We start from the raw sequence: 15,703 nt of genomic DNA, 5'->3' as shown, positions 1-15,703 counted from the left end.
CTTCTGGCCCTCGCCGTCTCCTCTTCCAGACCCTTCTGGCCCTCGCCGCCTCCTCTTCCAGACCCTTCTGGCCCTCGCCGCCTCCTCTTCCAGACCCTTCTGGCCCTCGCCGCCTCTTCTTCCAGACCCTTCTGGCCCTCGCCGCCTCTTCTTCCATACCCTTCTGGCCCTCGCCGCCTCCTCTTCCAGACCCTTCTGGCCCTCGCCGCCTCCTCTTCCAGACCCTTCTGGCCCTCGCCGCCTCCTCTTCCAGACCCTTCTGGCCCTCGCCGCCTCTTCTTCCAGACCCTTCTGGCCCTCGCCGCCTCTTCTTCCATACCCTTCTGGCCCTTGCCGCCTCCTCTTCAGGTTCTTGTCTCCTCCTCTTCCAGACTCTTCTGGCCCACGCCGCCTTGTCCTCTTCCAGACCCTTCTGGCCCTCGTTGCCTCGTCCTCTTCCAGACCCTTCTGGCCCTCGCCGCCACCTCCTCTTCCAGCTCCTTGCTTCCTCTTCTGGATCTTGCCTCATTCTCTTCCAGACCATTCTGGTCTTCGCCGCCTCCTCCCCTTCCGGACCCTTCTGGCCCTCGCCGCCTCCTCCCCTTCCAGACCATTCTGGCCTTCGCCGCCTCCTCCCCTTCCGGACCCTTCTGGCTCTCGCCTCCTCCCCTTCCGGACCCTTCTGGCCCTCGCCTCCTCCCCTTCCGGAGCCTTCTGGCCCTCGCGTCCTCCCCTTCCAGACCCTTCTGGCCCTTGCCGCCTCGTCCTCTTCCAGACCCTTCTGGCCCTTGCCGCCTCGTCCTCTTCCAGACCCTTCTGGCCCTTGCCGCCTAGTCATCTTCCAGACCCTTCTGGCCCTTGCCGCCTCGTCATCTTCCAGACCCTTCTGGCCCTCGCCGCCTCGTCCTCTTCCAGACACTTCTGGCCCTCGCCGCCTCGTCCTCTTCCAGACACTTCTGGCTCTCGCCACCTCGTCCTCTTCCAGACACTTCTGGCCCTTGCCGCATCGTCCTCTTCCAGACCCTTTTGGCTCTCGCCGCCGCCTCCTCTTCCAGCTCCTTGCTTCCTCTTCTGGATCTTGCCTCATTCTCTTCCAGACCATTCTGGCCTTCGCCGCCTCCTCCCCTTCCGGACCCTTCTGGCCCTCGCCTCCTCCCCTTCCGGACCCTTCTGGCCCTCGCCTCCTCCCCTTCCGGACCCTTCTGGCCCTCGCCTCCTCCCCTTCCAGACCCTTCTGGCCCTTGCCGCATCATCCTCTTCCAGACCCTTCTGGCCCTCGCCTCCTCCTCTTCTGGCCCTGGAGAATGTTGGGATGCACCCCATACACATTAGACTGTCATCCAATTCTGGCAATTTCGGCAGGTTTGGCCACTGTTCCTCTAATGTGTTGGGCGGCCTTAATGGAACACTTCAGAGCTTGGTGGTCCTTGGAGTCAGCAAGTTCTCACCCATCCTGTGAATAAATAACTAGCCCATATGGGAATAGCCCTTTAATAAATGCTGCCCTATTGCTTAGTTATTAGGAATATTGGGAGCGGCCATGCATGTACATTCAGTGCTAACTTTGCTCTACAGTCGAATGGATGGTTTAACCCGCACCTTCTCTATTTTGTCTAAAGCCTTGAGCTGGGTCATCGCGTCCCCCTAAACCTGCTCAGATTAAGGATTCTTACCCCCTCATCCTTATCTTTTGTGTTTCTGTTGCGTTACGATCCTGTGATAAATCCTTCTCTCTCCCCTCAGAACGTGACATCTCCTCCTCTCATGTGCGAAAAAAAAGTTCTCCTTGTTTTTTTAACTTTTAATTTCAAAGTGTTTTCATTCAAATGTGATGAAAACCGGTTTCAGTTAATTTTATCTCCCCCCCCAAGTTCTCCTGCCTCCCTAATCTCCAAATGCCTGGAGTTTGGGTAAAAACCTCAAGGTCTCGCTATCTGTGGGACCAGAACTCCACACCACGGAGGCACAGCATGTTCTGATGGACATGGGAGGGAAGAGATGCCGCTGATAACGTCACTTTTTTTTGGTATGTGTGGGTGGGGAGAATAATTTAAGTTATTTTGCTCCTTATCGGACGGAGCTTGCTTTGGCGGCAGATAGAAGTATTTGTTTTAGATTAACACTCCATATCCAAAAAAAATAAGGGGGGGAAACTTTCAGCCGAGAATACGCCTATTACTTTATAAAACTAAGTAGATTCCTATATGAGGCCCAAGAAGAAAGACCCTGAGGCTGTCAGATAATTCCCTTATACCTGTCTCTCGGAAAGCAGGGTATGAACCAATATGACTGCCACAGACTCCTGAATACTTTGTAGGAATACCATTAATACAGTGGTAAAAAAAAAGCAGCATTGCCATTCAGGAGCCTGAGAAAGCTGGGCAGCTATTCCTATTGTTAATACATAGGATCAAGGGCAGACATATCATCGGTGCAACCTGTGCGGCCGAACTGGGACCCAAGAGGTAAGGGGGCCCATTTCTACCTCGAAAGCAGGTGCAATTTTGCAATTTTTAGGAGTTTTTGGGCTGAAAAGGGGCCATATATTATTCTTGCTCAGGGGCCCTTTTCTGTCGTTGTTGGCCAGTGCATAGGATAGAAGGCGATGTCGTGGCGGCAGCCATAGCGGTGCGTAATGGGTCCAACTTGGCGGGATATTATGCTTAGAAACATTTTAATAGGGAGGCTAAACCTCTCTGTATAGAAGGCAGATTGCATCTGGATTGACCCCAATCACGTTCAGTTATGGCGGATTTGTGCGCAGTGAAGTAAACGAGATCTCAACTTCTCGCGGCTGAAAAATTCTTCATAAAAATTAACCCGCAGTGCGGATTTTAAGACGTGCAGCGTGTGAATTCATTGTGCAGAACCGGGGAACGTAAAGGGTAAAATCTGTGACAAATCGGCCTGAAAATCCACATGTAACAAAGCACAGATTTCGCTGCAGAAAAATCCGCCAAACGTGTGCAAAATTAGCCTTCGTCATGGTAGGAACATATACACATAAAATAGCTATCGATTATCTGTATTAATGACCTTGGGATTTTAGGATATCTATCGTGGGTCTGTACATTTTGGAGTTGAATCCAAGCTATTCGCCCTCTTTATACTCTGCTGTATGAAAGTCTTCTGCGCTGTTCTAAGCGCCAAAACGTCGTAATACAGGATATACACAACCATTAAATGACGTGCTACATGAAAGCCGATCAGGGGTTGTTAGACCACAACTCCCAAGTGCACAGAATGATCGTCAGTGTGATCGTTCCGTATGTGTAGAATAACAAGTTCTCGGCAGCACGTGTTCTGCTTTCTCAGGGCGGTGTGCTGGCGAGAATAATGATTTTTTTTAGGAAAGCTTAAAAATCACTCAACACCTGGTGAATGAGCCTTTTGTTTGGAAGTCCTGATAGTCCTATATAACCATTTATTTCCTGATTAGATATCACACAGTATGCCTTCTTTTTTTCTGTAAGGTGCTGACAGATGTCGCTTTCTTGCCTATATAGGAGGTATATGTCATGTCCAGAAATCCTCCTGATTTATAGCTGCTGGACAGTGAAAGCCCCATACTGAGTATCAGCAGCTTTGTGACTTGTTAATGGGTCACATCGTAAACCAATTATTGGTAGGAGCTCGGCTACTGATCCCCAATGGACACTTGCCCCAGGACTGGAGCTGCCAGCGTCATTAGGACTGGAGCTGCCAGCGTCATTAGGACTGGAGCTACCAGCGTCATTAGGACTGGAGCTGCCAGCGTCATTAGGACTGGAGCTGCCAGCGTCATTAGGACTGGAGCTACCAGCGTCATTAGGACTGGAGCTGCCAGCGTCATTAGGTCTGGAGCTACCAGCGTCATTAGGACTGGAGCTGCCAGCGTCATTAGGACTGGAGCTGCCAGCGTCATTAGGTCTGGAGCTACCAGCGTCATTAGGACTGGCGCTGCCAGCGTCATTATGGCCAAAGATGGCAGGCACAATATTATGGGTAGACGTGTGCACGTTGCCATTAGCCTGGTCCTGCTGGTCATGGGGGGGGGCACATCCTATGCTGAGTATGGAAGCCCCACTTGTGTATGACTGCAGGGTCGCAGTACGGTGGTTTTAACCCCATTTAACATTTCTAGCGGTTGTGACTCAATAGTGATCCTCGGGGTGTCACATTAGTGGGTGCAGGGCCCTGGGCACTAGTGGGGGGCTTAAAAGGTCTCCCAAGCGGTATTATTAAACATCAGTGATATTGGGGTCTTTGTTAGAGATTTTGCATTGGGGATTTTTTTTTTGCCACTTTGTTATTCTGCGTCCTGTTCTATACACTGTATGCAATGTGCTCAGTCCCCTGAATATGACCAGGTCATCTGGAGTCCATACCACTACCAAGGTGGATAGGACCGGGCACCCCGAGTGCTGACAGCCGGCTCTCGCAATCTGAGGTCCCATTTTTCACAGTCATCCTCTGGCTATCAGCAGCTGGGGTGACATCAGAGATGTGGTTCCCCCTTTCCGGCACGGGATATCAGGACTGCTCATCGTCTCTGGCACGGAGCTAATCGCCCTGCACTTGCTTCCTTCTCCCGCCACGGTTTCCTGGGAATAGAGGCTTTGCTATCCTTGGAAGGCCAGCCGCCCTCGGGCCGTGTCTTCTGCTTCCTGCACCAGCGAGCAGGTTGTGGAGATGTTCTGCCATTAGTACTTGGAGGGTCCTAACATGAGAGAGAAAAAAAAATCTTTGCATTATTGTCCCAGTGTAAGGGCAGTTTCCCCGTGTCTTAATATTCACCGTATATCGGTAGTCTGTGCCTGTACAACTGGGCGGATCTGCCATTCAGGAGCCCAGAAAAGAGTCCATTTTTTCCCATTGGCATAAACCACCCCATAACCAATGCACACAGCGCTTCCGTAGCATTCACGGCCATCATTAATAACTGGCGTATCTCACCAGCTCGTTACTTTTTCTGCTTGTTCCGCTTTATTCGTCCCTCCTCCACCCCCCCCCAACGCAAGGAAAAAAAATTCGACCTAATCCGGTTGTACTATCTGTGCCGCGTTTCTCATGGTGCGAAGATCTCGGAGCTATTAGTGGAGGTCACAGTTCACCGCTGATAAACATTTCAGTTTGTGCTGTGTCAAAAAAAAAAAATCAATAAATGTGAATTGTGATTTCCAAGCTTTGTGATCACAGCTGAGGCGACTCCAAACACAAGTCCCCCAAGGGGGCTCATTGTGATGCCTGCAAACTCACAGCCTAAAGTATTGATCTCATCCTCTCCACCTCCTCCCCTGGGGTGAAGATCATGGCGGAGAGACTGTGCACAAACACTAAATTAAGGACTATAACTTTGTATCCAGAATGTCTGTTAACGATAAGAGATGTCGGAGGCTGAGATCACGTGCGCCATATTGTGCCGCATGCAGGTCATTGGTGCAACCTGTGCAGCCCGCAGGGGTCCAAGAGTTAAAGGGGGCACCTGCAAAACGGCAAACATCTTGACTTTAAATGGCCCATATAGTGTTCTTGCACAGGGGCCTTTAACTGCTACATCACCGCAAAACCGTATCTCTTCCTGGCACGGTAATAGCCCACACGCCCCGTCAGCCCGCACGCCACAACACTCAGCCTTGGAGTATGTTCACACCAATGTATTTACAGTCACTGATAGCGCACGGATCAACTCTAGTCGTGTACTAGTGCACATAGGGGGGTGAAAAAAGTCTGCTCCACTGTACAGACTAGCAAATATTAGGCAGTTCCTTCACCCATCCGACAAGAACATGGAGCCCGTCACGTCCACAAAGTTCAGCGCTCGTCTGAACTTAACCTTATGGCCTGGTGAGATTTTATATGATTATATTACAGTTTTGTGCTGGATTATCTGACCCCAGAGGAAAGGGAAAATTAGATGCTCAGACGTATCCAGCCGATACTGAACACCCACAATGTATCCCCCCCCCCACATCCACGAACATTGTGGAGTGTGGAAAGTTTACTTTTAAAATACTTTTTTCTCTTGTTTCTTGTCTACAAACTTGTCCAGATCATCTGCAATAAGTTTTGGGCACAGCGGTGACCTGTTCAATATTCCATTAGGTGATTTTTTATTTTTATTTTATTTATTTATTAATTAAATGCTTATATTGAACGTTTGTCAACATCATTTTTTCAACCACAGAAAGTAGGACAAAAAGGCGGAAGCAAAGGGCAAGATAAAGGAGGGGGATCACATATGGTCTGATATCATGGTCCGGGCCGACACGGCCAATAGTGTCTAGATTTTATATACGAAAAGCGGTTACAAGTCCATGAAGGACATTGATAGTTTGAGTATATTTCTATTTCATGGAGTAATACTATGGGAATGGGTTGCTGTAGTTTTCTTTCTGCTTCTCTGTGAAATTGTTTCCTCCCAGAAAAAAAAGATGATGTGGGGGGAATTATTTAGTGAGGAGGAGGAGGATAGCTTTCCAGATCTTTAGGCATTCGCAGGCTTCCCTTTAAAAAGGGGTAAGAGCCATTTAAGGACCTGCTTAAAGGGAATCAGCCATGTTGTACGTGCGGTCTGATCTGCGGGCAGCAGGGTATAGAGGAGCCGAGTAGAATGATTAAATACCATAGGTGAAAAAGTTCCAGTACTTGTATTTTACTCTTTGAAATCCCTGGAGGAGTCCAGCGGGCAGTCCTACTCCGAGATTGGCAGTCATCTTGCATCTAGATCTACCTGTCAATCACTGATTAGGACCGCCCACTGGACTCCTCCATACAAACACCAGGGATTTCAGTGAAGAAAATAGAAGCTTTACTTAAACTTCTGCCACAAACCTGTAGATCGATCGGATCCGCTCCTCCTGCTCCATACCATCCTGCAGAGCAGAGACAGAATTCATCATGATCGCTTCCCTTGGATAGACCTTTCTTTATGGGCTGCCACTAGCCCACCAGTCCACGTGCTTCCTGCTAGCTCATCCATGGTGAGGGGCTCTATACTGCACATGTGGGAGTCCGGCTCCCCCCTGTCCGCAGACGTGAAGGATATTGGGGGAAGGGTTATCAGTGGTAATGAATATTAGAAGAAAAAAAAAAATGAATCCCCTTTAACTATAGAAAAGTTTAGTCCGCTGGGATCCTGTCCCTTTAATTATCTGTCCCTGGCGCTGCCCCAGCACGTCGGTGCCTTCTTCCTTCATGCTCCATCTGTCGCTGGGGAAGTGTAATTGGGCTGTTAGTCCTCTGCCCGTCTCCATTGTTTCCCTCTACCTGGGCAGCTAATTACCTGATAGGGAACACCAGACCGGTTCTTTTTAAATAAGGCAGCAAGCGCCTGCCCGAATACAACCCTCCTGGGAATTTCCTGCCCCATTTTACCTCTTGGGAATTAACCTTTCTGCTGCTGGATCTGTTAAAAAAAAAAAAAAAATCAAATAAACTACTGCCAAATTCTTCCACGGATCCGAAATTAATATTTTTTCCGCATAATATGAATGGGTTTTTGGTAAAGTCCGGCCAACTTGCATTTTAAAAAGGGACACGTAATCCTTGGTAGAACTGATCATTCATCTGGTATAAAGTCCATCCTGCTGAAAGAAATGAAACGCTTAACTTTGCTCATATATTTCGGATATTTACCCAAATTCCCTTTTTTATTTTTTTTTCTGACAATGGAAACCAATAGTGCTACCTAGTGGCAGAAGTGAGCGCTGCACCCTCGTTGCGACTTGCTTGTTTTTTTTTTTTTTGCAGCATGTCGATACTGACTTCCATGTCTTACAAGTGAAACCCATTGTCTTATTAAACCTGGACACGATCAGCAGCGCTGCTCCTGATCGATCGTCCCCCCCACCCCCCGCCCAGCGGTAAACGCGGCGTCAGCATTATATAAAGGCTCCCAGTGACCTTCCGCCTCTCCCAGGAAACCCGCTAATAGTCTGACTCTCTTATTATTTCATTTCAGAGCCACTTATCAGTGACAAACAGCCCCAGTTACCTGCAACATTTACTTAATGATCCCAGTGATAGGAAATAGTCTGATAATGCGCAGACCAGCTGGCTGGCGCTGGCCAATCAGATGCTGGAGTGCGATGGGAGATTAGATTACGGGGGACTGTATTTGTTGTGGTTCGGAGTCACCGAGAACCAACACTATTGATACAGAGATAGGATTCAGAGCGGACTTTGCCTCCTGTGATAATCGGGGGAAAAAAAGATTATTTTTAACTACTTAGCTCACTGAGTGCTCTTAATATTAATGACGGCGGCGAGATCAGCGCTATCTTCACAAGCTCAGGGAAAAATAACTATCGGGGGATCATAGAGCGAAGGTCTTGGGGGGGGTCAGCGCTTCGTACGTGCAGAGCCGGGGTATTAGCCCAACTCGGATAAAGCCGCAGTCGTCCCAACACTCCCGGGCGGCCATATCGTGCAGTGATAGCGAGACCGCGAAAGCCCAAGATAATGCCGACAGGTGATGTTCCACTTTTTCCAACTCTTACGGATACAATTTACTGACGGAAAATGTAATATCACGTACCATTATGGCCACCATCTTGCTTTTTTCAGGCTTTGTGGTGATTTTTCATCAGGGTGACAGTCCCCTGTGCAGCCGTGCTTATTGTCACCCAGCTTTCCCCGGACCGGATTACTATATTTTAGGGAGAAATTCTGTCTTAATTTTTGCATTTCACTAGAATTTTTTTGCAATCGCAATGATGCAAGTCCACCTGCCCTCCATTACTCATGCATTTCCCACCGCCGTGCTTTCTCTATACGCTGCAGAGAGGCACCGAGGAGCTGACAATCTAGTCTCTGCACCCAGGCCGCCTGGGAACCGAGCTGCTGCGGTTGCTACTGTGCGGCGGCGGCCCTGTTTGTTAGCGTGTCCTCCGCTCAGGCCGCCTTATCTGGGACTCTGTGTATTTTCCTTGGTGGGGTTTGATATACAGAAGATAGATGGATGTTTTGACATGGAAAGTGTCAGGCCAGGAGCCTTATCAGCTGCACATGAGCGCCCCGACCTCGCTGCTCTCGTGTTAGCCTTATGTTAACAAAGGATTCACATTGTTATTTTACGCTCAGTTGTAATTCTGAGGTTGCAATAATAATCACCCCCCACCCTTTCCTGCCAGTTAAAGGGATCTGCTCATTGCTGCGCTCCTATTTCCTTGTATGATCAGTGATTTTCTATAACCATTCACATGATGGCTGCATCATAATATCTGCTTCTATGGCTGATCAAATGTTCTCCCTGCTCCTTGTCTTTTCACAGAGGAGTTGGTTTTGGAGATCCCATCGCCCGATGGCATCAGTCAGGTTCGAGCCGAGAGCAACATCCTCCGAGGCTTTACATGGGGGCCATACAGAGGAAGCTTCAGCGGTGCATCGTCTTCTCCAGACCGGACAGACCTGGTAAGACATGTCGCGGTCACCCAGCGGTGGGTAAGAGTGAGGACCTGAGCGAGAGGTGATTACTAAATACTGGTGAGGCTGGAGGTAAAGGGATTGCCTGTGCGCCGATTTCCAATCTCGGTGGTCAGCTGCCGGATACAAGAAGACATAAATTCAGTTTTTTTCTGGCCATAATTATGGAGCACACTCCATCCATCCATTACCATATTAGCATGTTAATGGCCCCGTACACATTAGAGTAACGTTGGCCGAACCCGCCGATATCCATGAGTTCATCCGGCAGTCTGTTTTGATGTTGGCACCTATCCGATTTTGGGGTGCCGATACTTTTTTGCTTTTGGCGAAACGAGCCTCCGCCAGAGATGTCTCTTTCATAGAGTATACAGGAGCGCGCGTCAGGATAGTTGGGTGCCGGACTAACGATTGCTCATCTGACAGCTATGTAAAGTAATTCACATTGCAGTTCATTGAAGATTTCCTGACCTACACCTCAAATATTCTTCCATCTGGAAAAGTGCAGCAGATGATCTTATTCCATGCAAGGGAAAAGAAACATAGCGGAGTCTACCAGTCCGACGACATTGTTTTCACCCCCAATCAGGTGAACTTCCTGCTATGGGTACATTTACCTGGTGCAAACGTAGACCCCTGGGGTTTTCACCAGAATTCTGCTGCAAAATGCCTTGAAATGTCACAAACTTTCTGCACAACTCAAAGTTTTGACATTTTTAGTCCGGTTTCTGCCGAAGCGAGTGGAGCTGGGTCGGAGCGTGGGGAAACCTGTTTCCCCCAAATCCAACATCATTTATGGCTCAAAAGTGGCAAATTATGCCAAAAAATGAGCGCCATCCCCCCGAGTGTAGCAACGGCGATTGTAAGAGGTTTGTACTTGCGTATTGTGGATGTCAAATTCCACTGCCTCCTGTAGATGAGATTTTGCAAAATTGCATCCTCAGTTCTGGAACCTTGCAGAAAAATCCACCCAGAAAAATCTGGATGGAAAAGTGCGCTGTGTGAACGCACCCATAAATTGCGCCTCTTTGTATCTTCAGAGGTTGCTCAGCTCGGGAAACGTTTCATGCATTTTAATTGCAATATTATAAATATTCTTCTCCTCTTATAGCAACGTCCTCCCTCTCCCGTTTTGTGTCATGTGGACGTGTGCAACACCGAAAAGGACCCTGAATATTTCCATCTGGCGCCAGAACATCCGCCATGTCCCAATTAAGAACTAAATGCTTCTGTTGTTGCGGGGGGGGGCTCGATATCTCCAGATATAAATTATTATTTTTTTTTTGGGGAGGTAACCTGAATGTTGACTTATGGGGTGAAATAAACCAAAATCTGAGCTTCTCTATCTCTAGCACAAAGAGGGGGAAGACGAGGAGGGGAGGGGGAAGACTAGGAGGGGAGGGGGAAGACGAGGAGGGGAGGGGGGGGCGTTATCTCCTCCGCTTTAAGGTTAAAGCTCGAAATTTTAGACGAGAGCAAGCTGGGTGTGTGATAGTGATTGAGCCCGTTATCTGCTCAGAATGAAATCCTTCTTTAACCCCTTATCTCCCCTGTTCGGGGGTGTTATGATCTTGTGGCGCCACTAGTCGAGACATCAGACGGCCAAGTGATTGATTCCTCTCTGATAATGTCCTGCCTTCCCGATACTTCATTTATTGTCTAAATATTTTCACTGGTGTTTTCAGCATTCGCCCCCGGCCCTTATCGGGTGTCTTGATGGTTTGCAGCTCATCATTTCCCCCCTTGCAGGATGGAGAAGGGGCCATCCTTAACACTTTTAAGTATCTTCAAACTTCCTCGCTCTCCTTCTTGGCAGAAAACCATTTTCTCTAATTGTCGCACATCCTGTGATGAGATGGCCTTGTTCACAGGTTGCCAGGCTCCACATTAACCCATTTCTTATAGGTTCTATCTGTAATTCTGCAAAAATCTACTTTGGACTTAATGGGGAGGAGGACATTATTTTTTGCCATTTTTTTTTCAAGATTAGAAGCAAAAACGCTGCAGTTTTTAGAGAACTGTAGCACAAAATTGCATCACGACCACATCCATCTGTGCGAAAAGTTAAGGTTCATTTCCATTGCATGACTGTCTCTCTGTAGTATAATTGTTTTTCTAACTCGCTCTGTTCTTGCGGTCCGGCCGAGGGTTGCAATAAACTAAGCTGCGTCCTGCTCTTAGCTGCCATCTTTAACGCGGCGTCCTAGGGATCCTACGGCATCTCGGAGCAGGACGCCGTCTAATTCAGTGGCGGTCCGTGCTGTGGATAAACGGCAAAAAGCCTCTTATCGATGGATTTAGGAAATGTCCTACAGAAATGGCAGAATCGGGAAATCTCCGTACAACATCCTCCGCTGTAACCGTCTGGAAATTATCCATGATCTGTTGCAGCAGCACATTTCCATTTCATGGCACAAGATTTGGGTCGTACACGGACATGAAATTTGTGGGTTTTACTACTCGTACATAGATAATTGGGGAAAAAATCTTCTAAGTTTTGGCATTTTTTTCCCCTTTGTGGTTTTTAATCTCATTGCTGTTTTAGCGAGACCCCTGTAATGTCCAGGGGGGGTCACTATGGCTGTATTTTAGCACAATGTGACTCTGGATGAATTGGGGGCAATGACTACATCTTCTGAATGTGAAGCTGCAGAACGTCATTCATTTTTTTTTTTTTGTAGTTGCCCAACATGTACGTAAATGGGCCGTACCCCCTCCCTGCGGGTCATCCTTTGCAGCGCTCCTGGAAACTGTGCCAGGCTTTAGAAGCCCCTTCCCTGGATAAGCCGAGCGGCGGATGCAGTCTAGATAGAGTTTCTGATGGTATCAGACAAAGTTCAGAGCAGAGACAGTGACCTCTTTGTTCCAGAAGAAAACAACACATCTTGTCACAGACCTTGAGATGGGGGGAAGGTTTAAAGATACAGCTTCCCCGTCCTGCAAGTATTTTTCCATCCCTCCAAGGATCCTGGGTATAGAGATGAGCAGAAAGATTGGCGTCTAGTTGGACCCTTGTTGGTAGCCGGACCAGGTCAATGTTCAATCCGGCATTAACGATACCAACGCTATGGGTGTTAATAAGTCTCATAATCCCATTCGGGAAAAAACGGGGTTGTACTGCCTGAATATATATAACCTATAAATGCTGTATTGAACCCTAATAAAGAATTGTATGACCAATAAATAAAAAATGTAAATTTGTTAAAACAAACAGTCAGATAAATAAGTATAAATAGGTATGAGGTGAGGATACAAAAAAATTGCAAACAGAATATATCAAAAATTGTCCAGTGACCATGATAAAAAAGTAAGTAGGCAACAATCGCCCATAAATTCATATCCAACCACTAAACACAGTCAAACAAAGAAATAGTCCTGTGATATTACATCTGCACTGTAGTGAGAAAACTGAGTCCACTAAAGGGAGATGGTATATAACTCATCTATGCAGAGTATAGCTTATCCATGGCTGCAGATAGTAACTGTCCGTCCACGAACGTCGCCCCGACGCACGTTTCGCATGTTGGGCTTCCTTGCGGGGGCGGTTTTCAATTCTGACCCCAGCGATCCTCTGCCCGTCATCACAACGTCATAGTATGGGGTGAAGTAAGTGCCCAGGATTGCTGGCTCCGAAACAGTCGTGGTCCATGTGCCACGGAGGACCGGACCGGACACCAGACCGAGGTAGTATAAATACTTCTGCTTATCTCTAATATATTGTCCTCTATAATAACATGTAAATTTACTATAATATGATCGTTATCCACCATGTCCTATAAAAGGGTCCTGCTAATTTATGGCAGATGTGCCGGACCAGGTCAATGTTCATTCCGGCATTAACGATACCAACACTATGGGTGTTAACCCGCACAATGCACCATAATCACCGCATCTGTTGTCTCCACGCTGCGCCACCTCTACACCAGCAGAAGAGATGAATAATGTTATATTTCCAAATCTTCGCAGATGCAAACGAGTCTCTTCCCGAGCGCCGAGGACGCTTTCCCCCCCGTTCTTCCTAATTGCTTGTGACATCACGGTTGTCGTACTTTCCAGAAAGCATTTTGAGGGGAAGGTGAAGGAGGCAGGCGGCTGGTGTTTGACAATGAGGGCTTTTCTGCATCATCAGCAGTGCCCGGCTCTTTATCGTGCCGGGAACACGCGGCCCATCGCAGTGATAAGCCAGAGCTGACTAGCACCAGCGCTCTGTTCGAGGGTCTTAGAAATATTGGAAGGAATAATTAGATTTCATATCGTCACTGACGCAGCCATCTGAGGATCAGGCAGATTAATTTCTCTTTCTCTGCGCTCATTAATATTCATTAGAGACATGGAAGGACTCGGTCCTAAGCGGAGTGATGTCTACGGGAAGCTGCAGGGCTCACGGCGGTGCGTCTTCTGCGGTGCGTCTTCTGCGGTGCTGAAATGTTTGGGATCCTTAGTGCAAATATCCATTATCCGTAGAATTCACCGCTCTGGCCATGAGCGATGCCGGAGCCTCATTTTTTTTTTAAAGGTTTCCTGTAAATGTGATTTAAAAACATTTAAAATCCGCATTTGTCATTTTCTGTCGCGTTTTCACCTCTACATGCAGCGTGGTCCCGTAGCCCAGCGCTTTACGGCCCATTGATCAGGTCGTTGACAGCATTAAACTAGGTGTAAAAAGCATCCGAGAAGCGCTGAGCGTGTTAAAGCCTCTCGCAAAGTGACATCTCTCAGAATAACACTCTGATAAAGTCGCAGCAAAAGCTGCAACTGAAGGGAGAGACTGCCACCTGGTGGCCACTGACTCTAGTAGCAGTTTATGGCCTTTCTATCTGTTCGTGAATCAGTGGGAGGAGGTGAAGGTCCCAGCAGCGCAGAGTATTTTCAGAAGAGGAATATTTAGAAATAAAATGATAATTTACCTTAAAATATTGAGTGCTGGATTTTGTAACGACTTCTCTTTATGTCTTTTGCAGAACACTTCCCTGTCTCTGGAAGTGGATAGTGATTGCTGGCTGAGGAACTTGACTTTAGTCCCTTGTGAACTAGAAGCCAACTCCGTTATATACCGGAAAGGTAAGACAGTCATAATGTATTAAAGGTCAGGGCCTTCAATCCCAGGACAGCCTCTAAACCATCCTCCCCATGTAACATCCCACGTCCAGGTGACCAGATCTGGTGCAAGACCTCACAAGACATACAGCAAGGGGATGTGGTCAAAGCTTTCCTTATGGCCGAGCCTCAGGCCATCCTCAACTTCAAAGTAAAAGAAGAACCCTGCGAACCATCCCAGGAGACCCCCACCCCTACAGAATTCCCCCTGCTCCCCCAACAAGCCGGCATGGCCGCGATACTAGCCACGGCGGTAGTCAACAGTAAGTGGTGTTGGTCGCGCTCGACCATCTCCGTACACCAGTGATGTCGCCAGTGTCTTGTAGAAATCTGTTTATTCTGAAAATGCTGAATCCTTGGAACCACTTTAATTTGGGCTTACGTTACATTTAGGGGCATTCCGCGTGCATTTCATCATACTTATTTGTGGGCATCACAGCTGAGAGGCCAAGACACTTTTTCCCCTTTTACATGGGCCAATTATTTATTTATTTATAAATATTATATAGATAGATATAAATATATATATATACAGAAAAAATATATAATGAACGGCACCAGCAAAAGGATATGGTACAAAGCTCCCCAGGCACATACCAATCCACAATATATCCAGAAATTATAGAAGCAGCACTCCAGTTCAGTGAAAAAAACTAGATTTTAATGGCCCATATGGCGACGTTTCGGTCCACGGTGGGGACCTTGAGAAATTTATATATATATATATAATATATAAAATGTATAATATGTATAATATATAAAATATACATATATATATATATATATATATATATATATATATATATATATATATATATATATATATATATATATATATAATTACAGTTACACACCTACTGATGCCTGTTGCCTTCTGCCTATTCCAGAGGACGTGTTTCCCTGCAAGGACTGTGGCATTTGGTATCGCAGCGAGCGGAATCTGCAGGCGCATCTCATGTATTATTGCGCCAGCCGGCAGAACTCCACCTCTCCATCGGTTGAAGAGAAGCCCAAAGACTCCTACCCCAATGAGCGGATATGTCCTTTTCCCCAATGTAAGAAAAGCTGCCCCAGCGCGAGCTCCCTGGAGATTCACATGAGGAGTCATAGCGGTAAGTAGGAGGAGATTTTTTTTCCATTTTGGTTGCTATTCTTAAAATATGATGAAAAATTGTAATCATGTCCAAAGGGTTATTGTAAAGTGGCAGCAATATCAATCAGT

The 15,703-nt window shown here is 47.3% G+C and overlaps 1 protein-coding gene across 2 annotated transcripts in view; it reads left to right on the top strand.

Annotated features, from left to right (window-relative positions):
* The window catches only part of ZFPM1 (zinc finger protein, FOG family member 1), a 128,086-nt gene that overhangs the window by 99,184 nt on the left and 13,199 nt on the right, over nucleotides 1–15,703 (top strand). For both annotated transcript variants that reach the window (XM_073659714.1, XM_073659715.1), the window contains exons 5-8: nucleotides 9,233–9,372; nucleotides 14,346–14,445; nucleotides 14,535–14,744; nucleotides 15,369–15,593. In XM_073659714.1, coding sequence (XP_073515815.1) covers nucleotides 9,233–9,372; nucleotides 14,346–14,445; nucleotides 14,535–14,744; nucleotides 15,369–15,593 — 675 coding nt within the window. The remainder of the gene's footprint in view (nucleotides 1–9,232; nucleotides 9,373–14,345; nucleotides 14,446–14,534; nucleotides 14,745–15,368; nucleotides 15,594–15,703) is intronic.

This window comes from Phyllobates terribilis, unplaced genomic scaffold, assembly GCF_046119375.1.
Source record: "Phyllobates terribilis strain yellow unplaced genomic scaffold, ASM4611937v1 Scaffold_14__1_contigs__length_39327217, whole genome shotgun sequence".
In the NCBI taxonomy this organism is placed as follows: domain Eukaryota; kingdom Metazoa; phylum Chordata; class Amphibia; order Anura; family Dendrobatidae; genus Phyllobates; species Phyllobates terribilis.
This window is presented reverse-complemented; position numbering and strand designations above follow the sequence as displayed.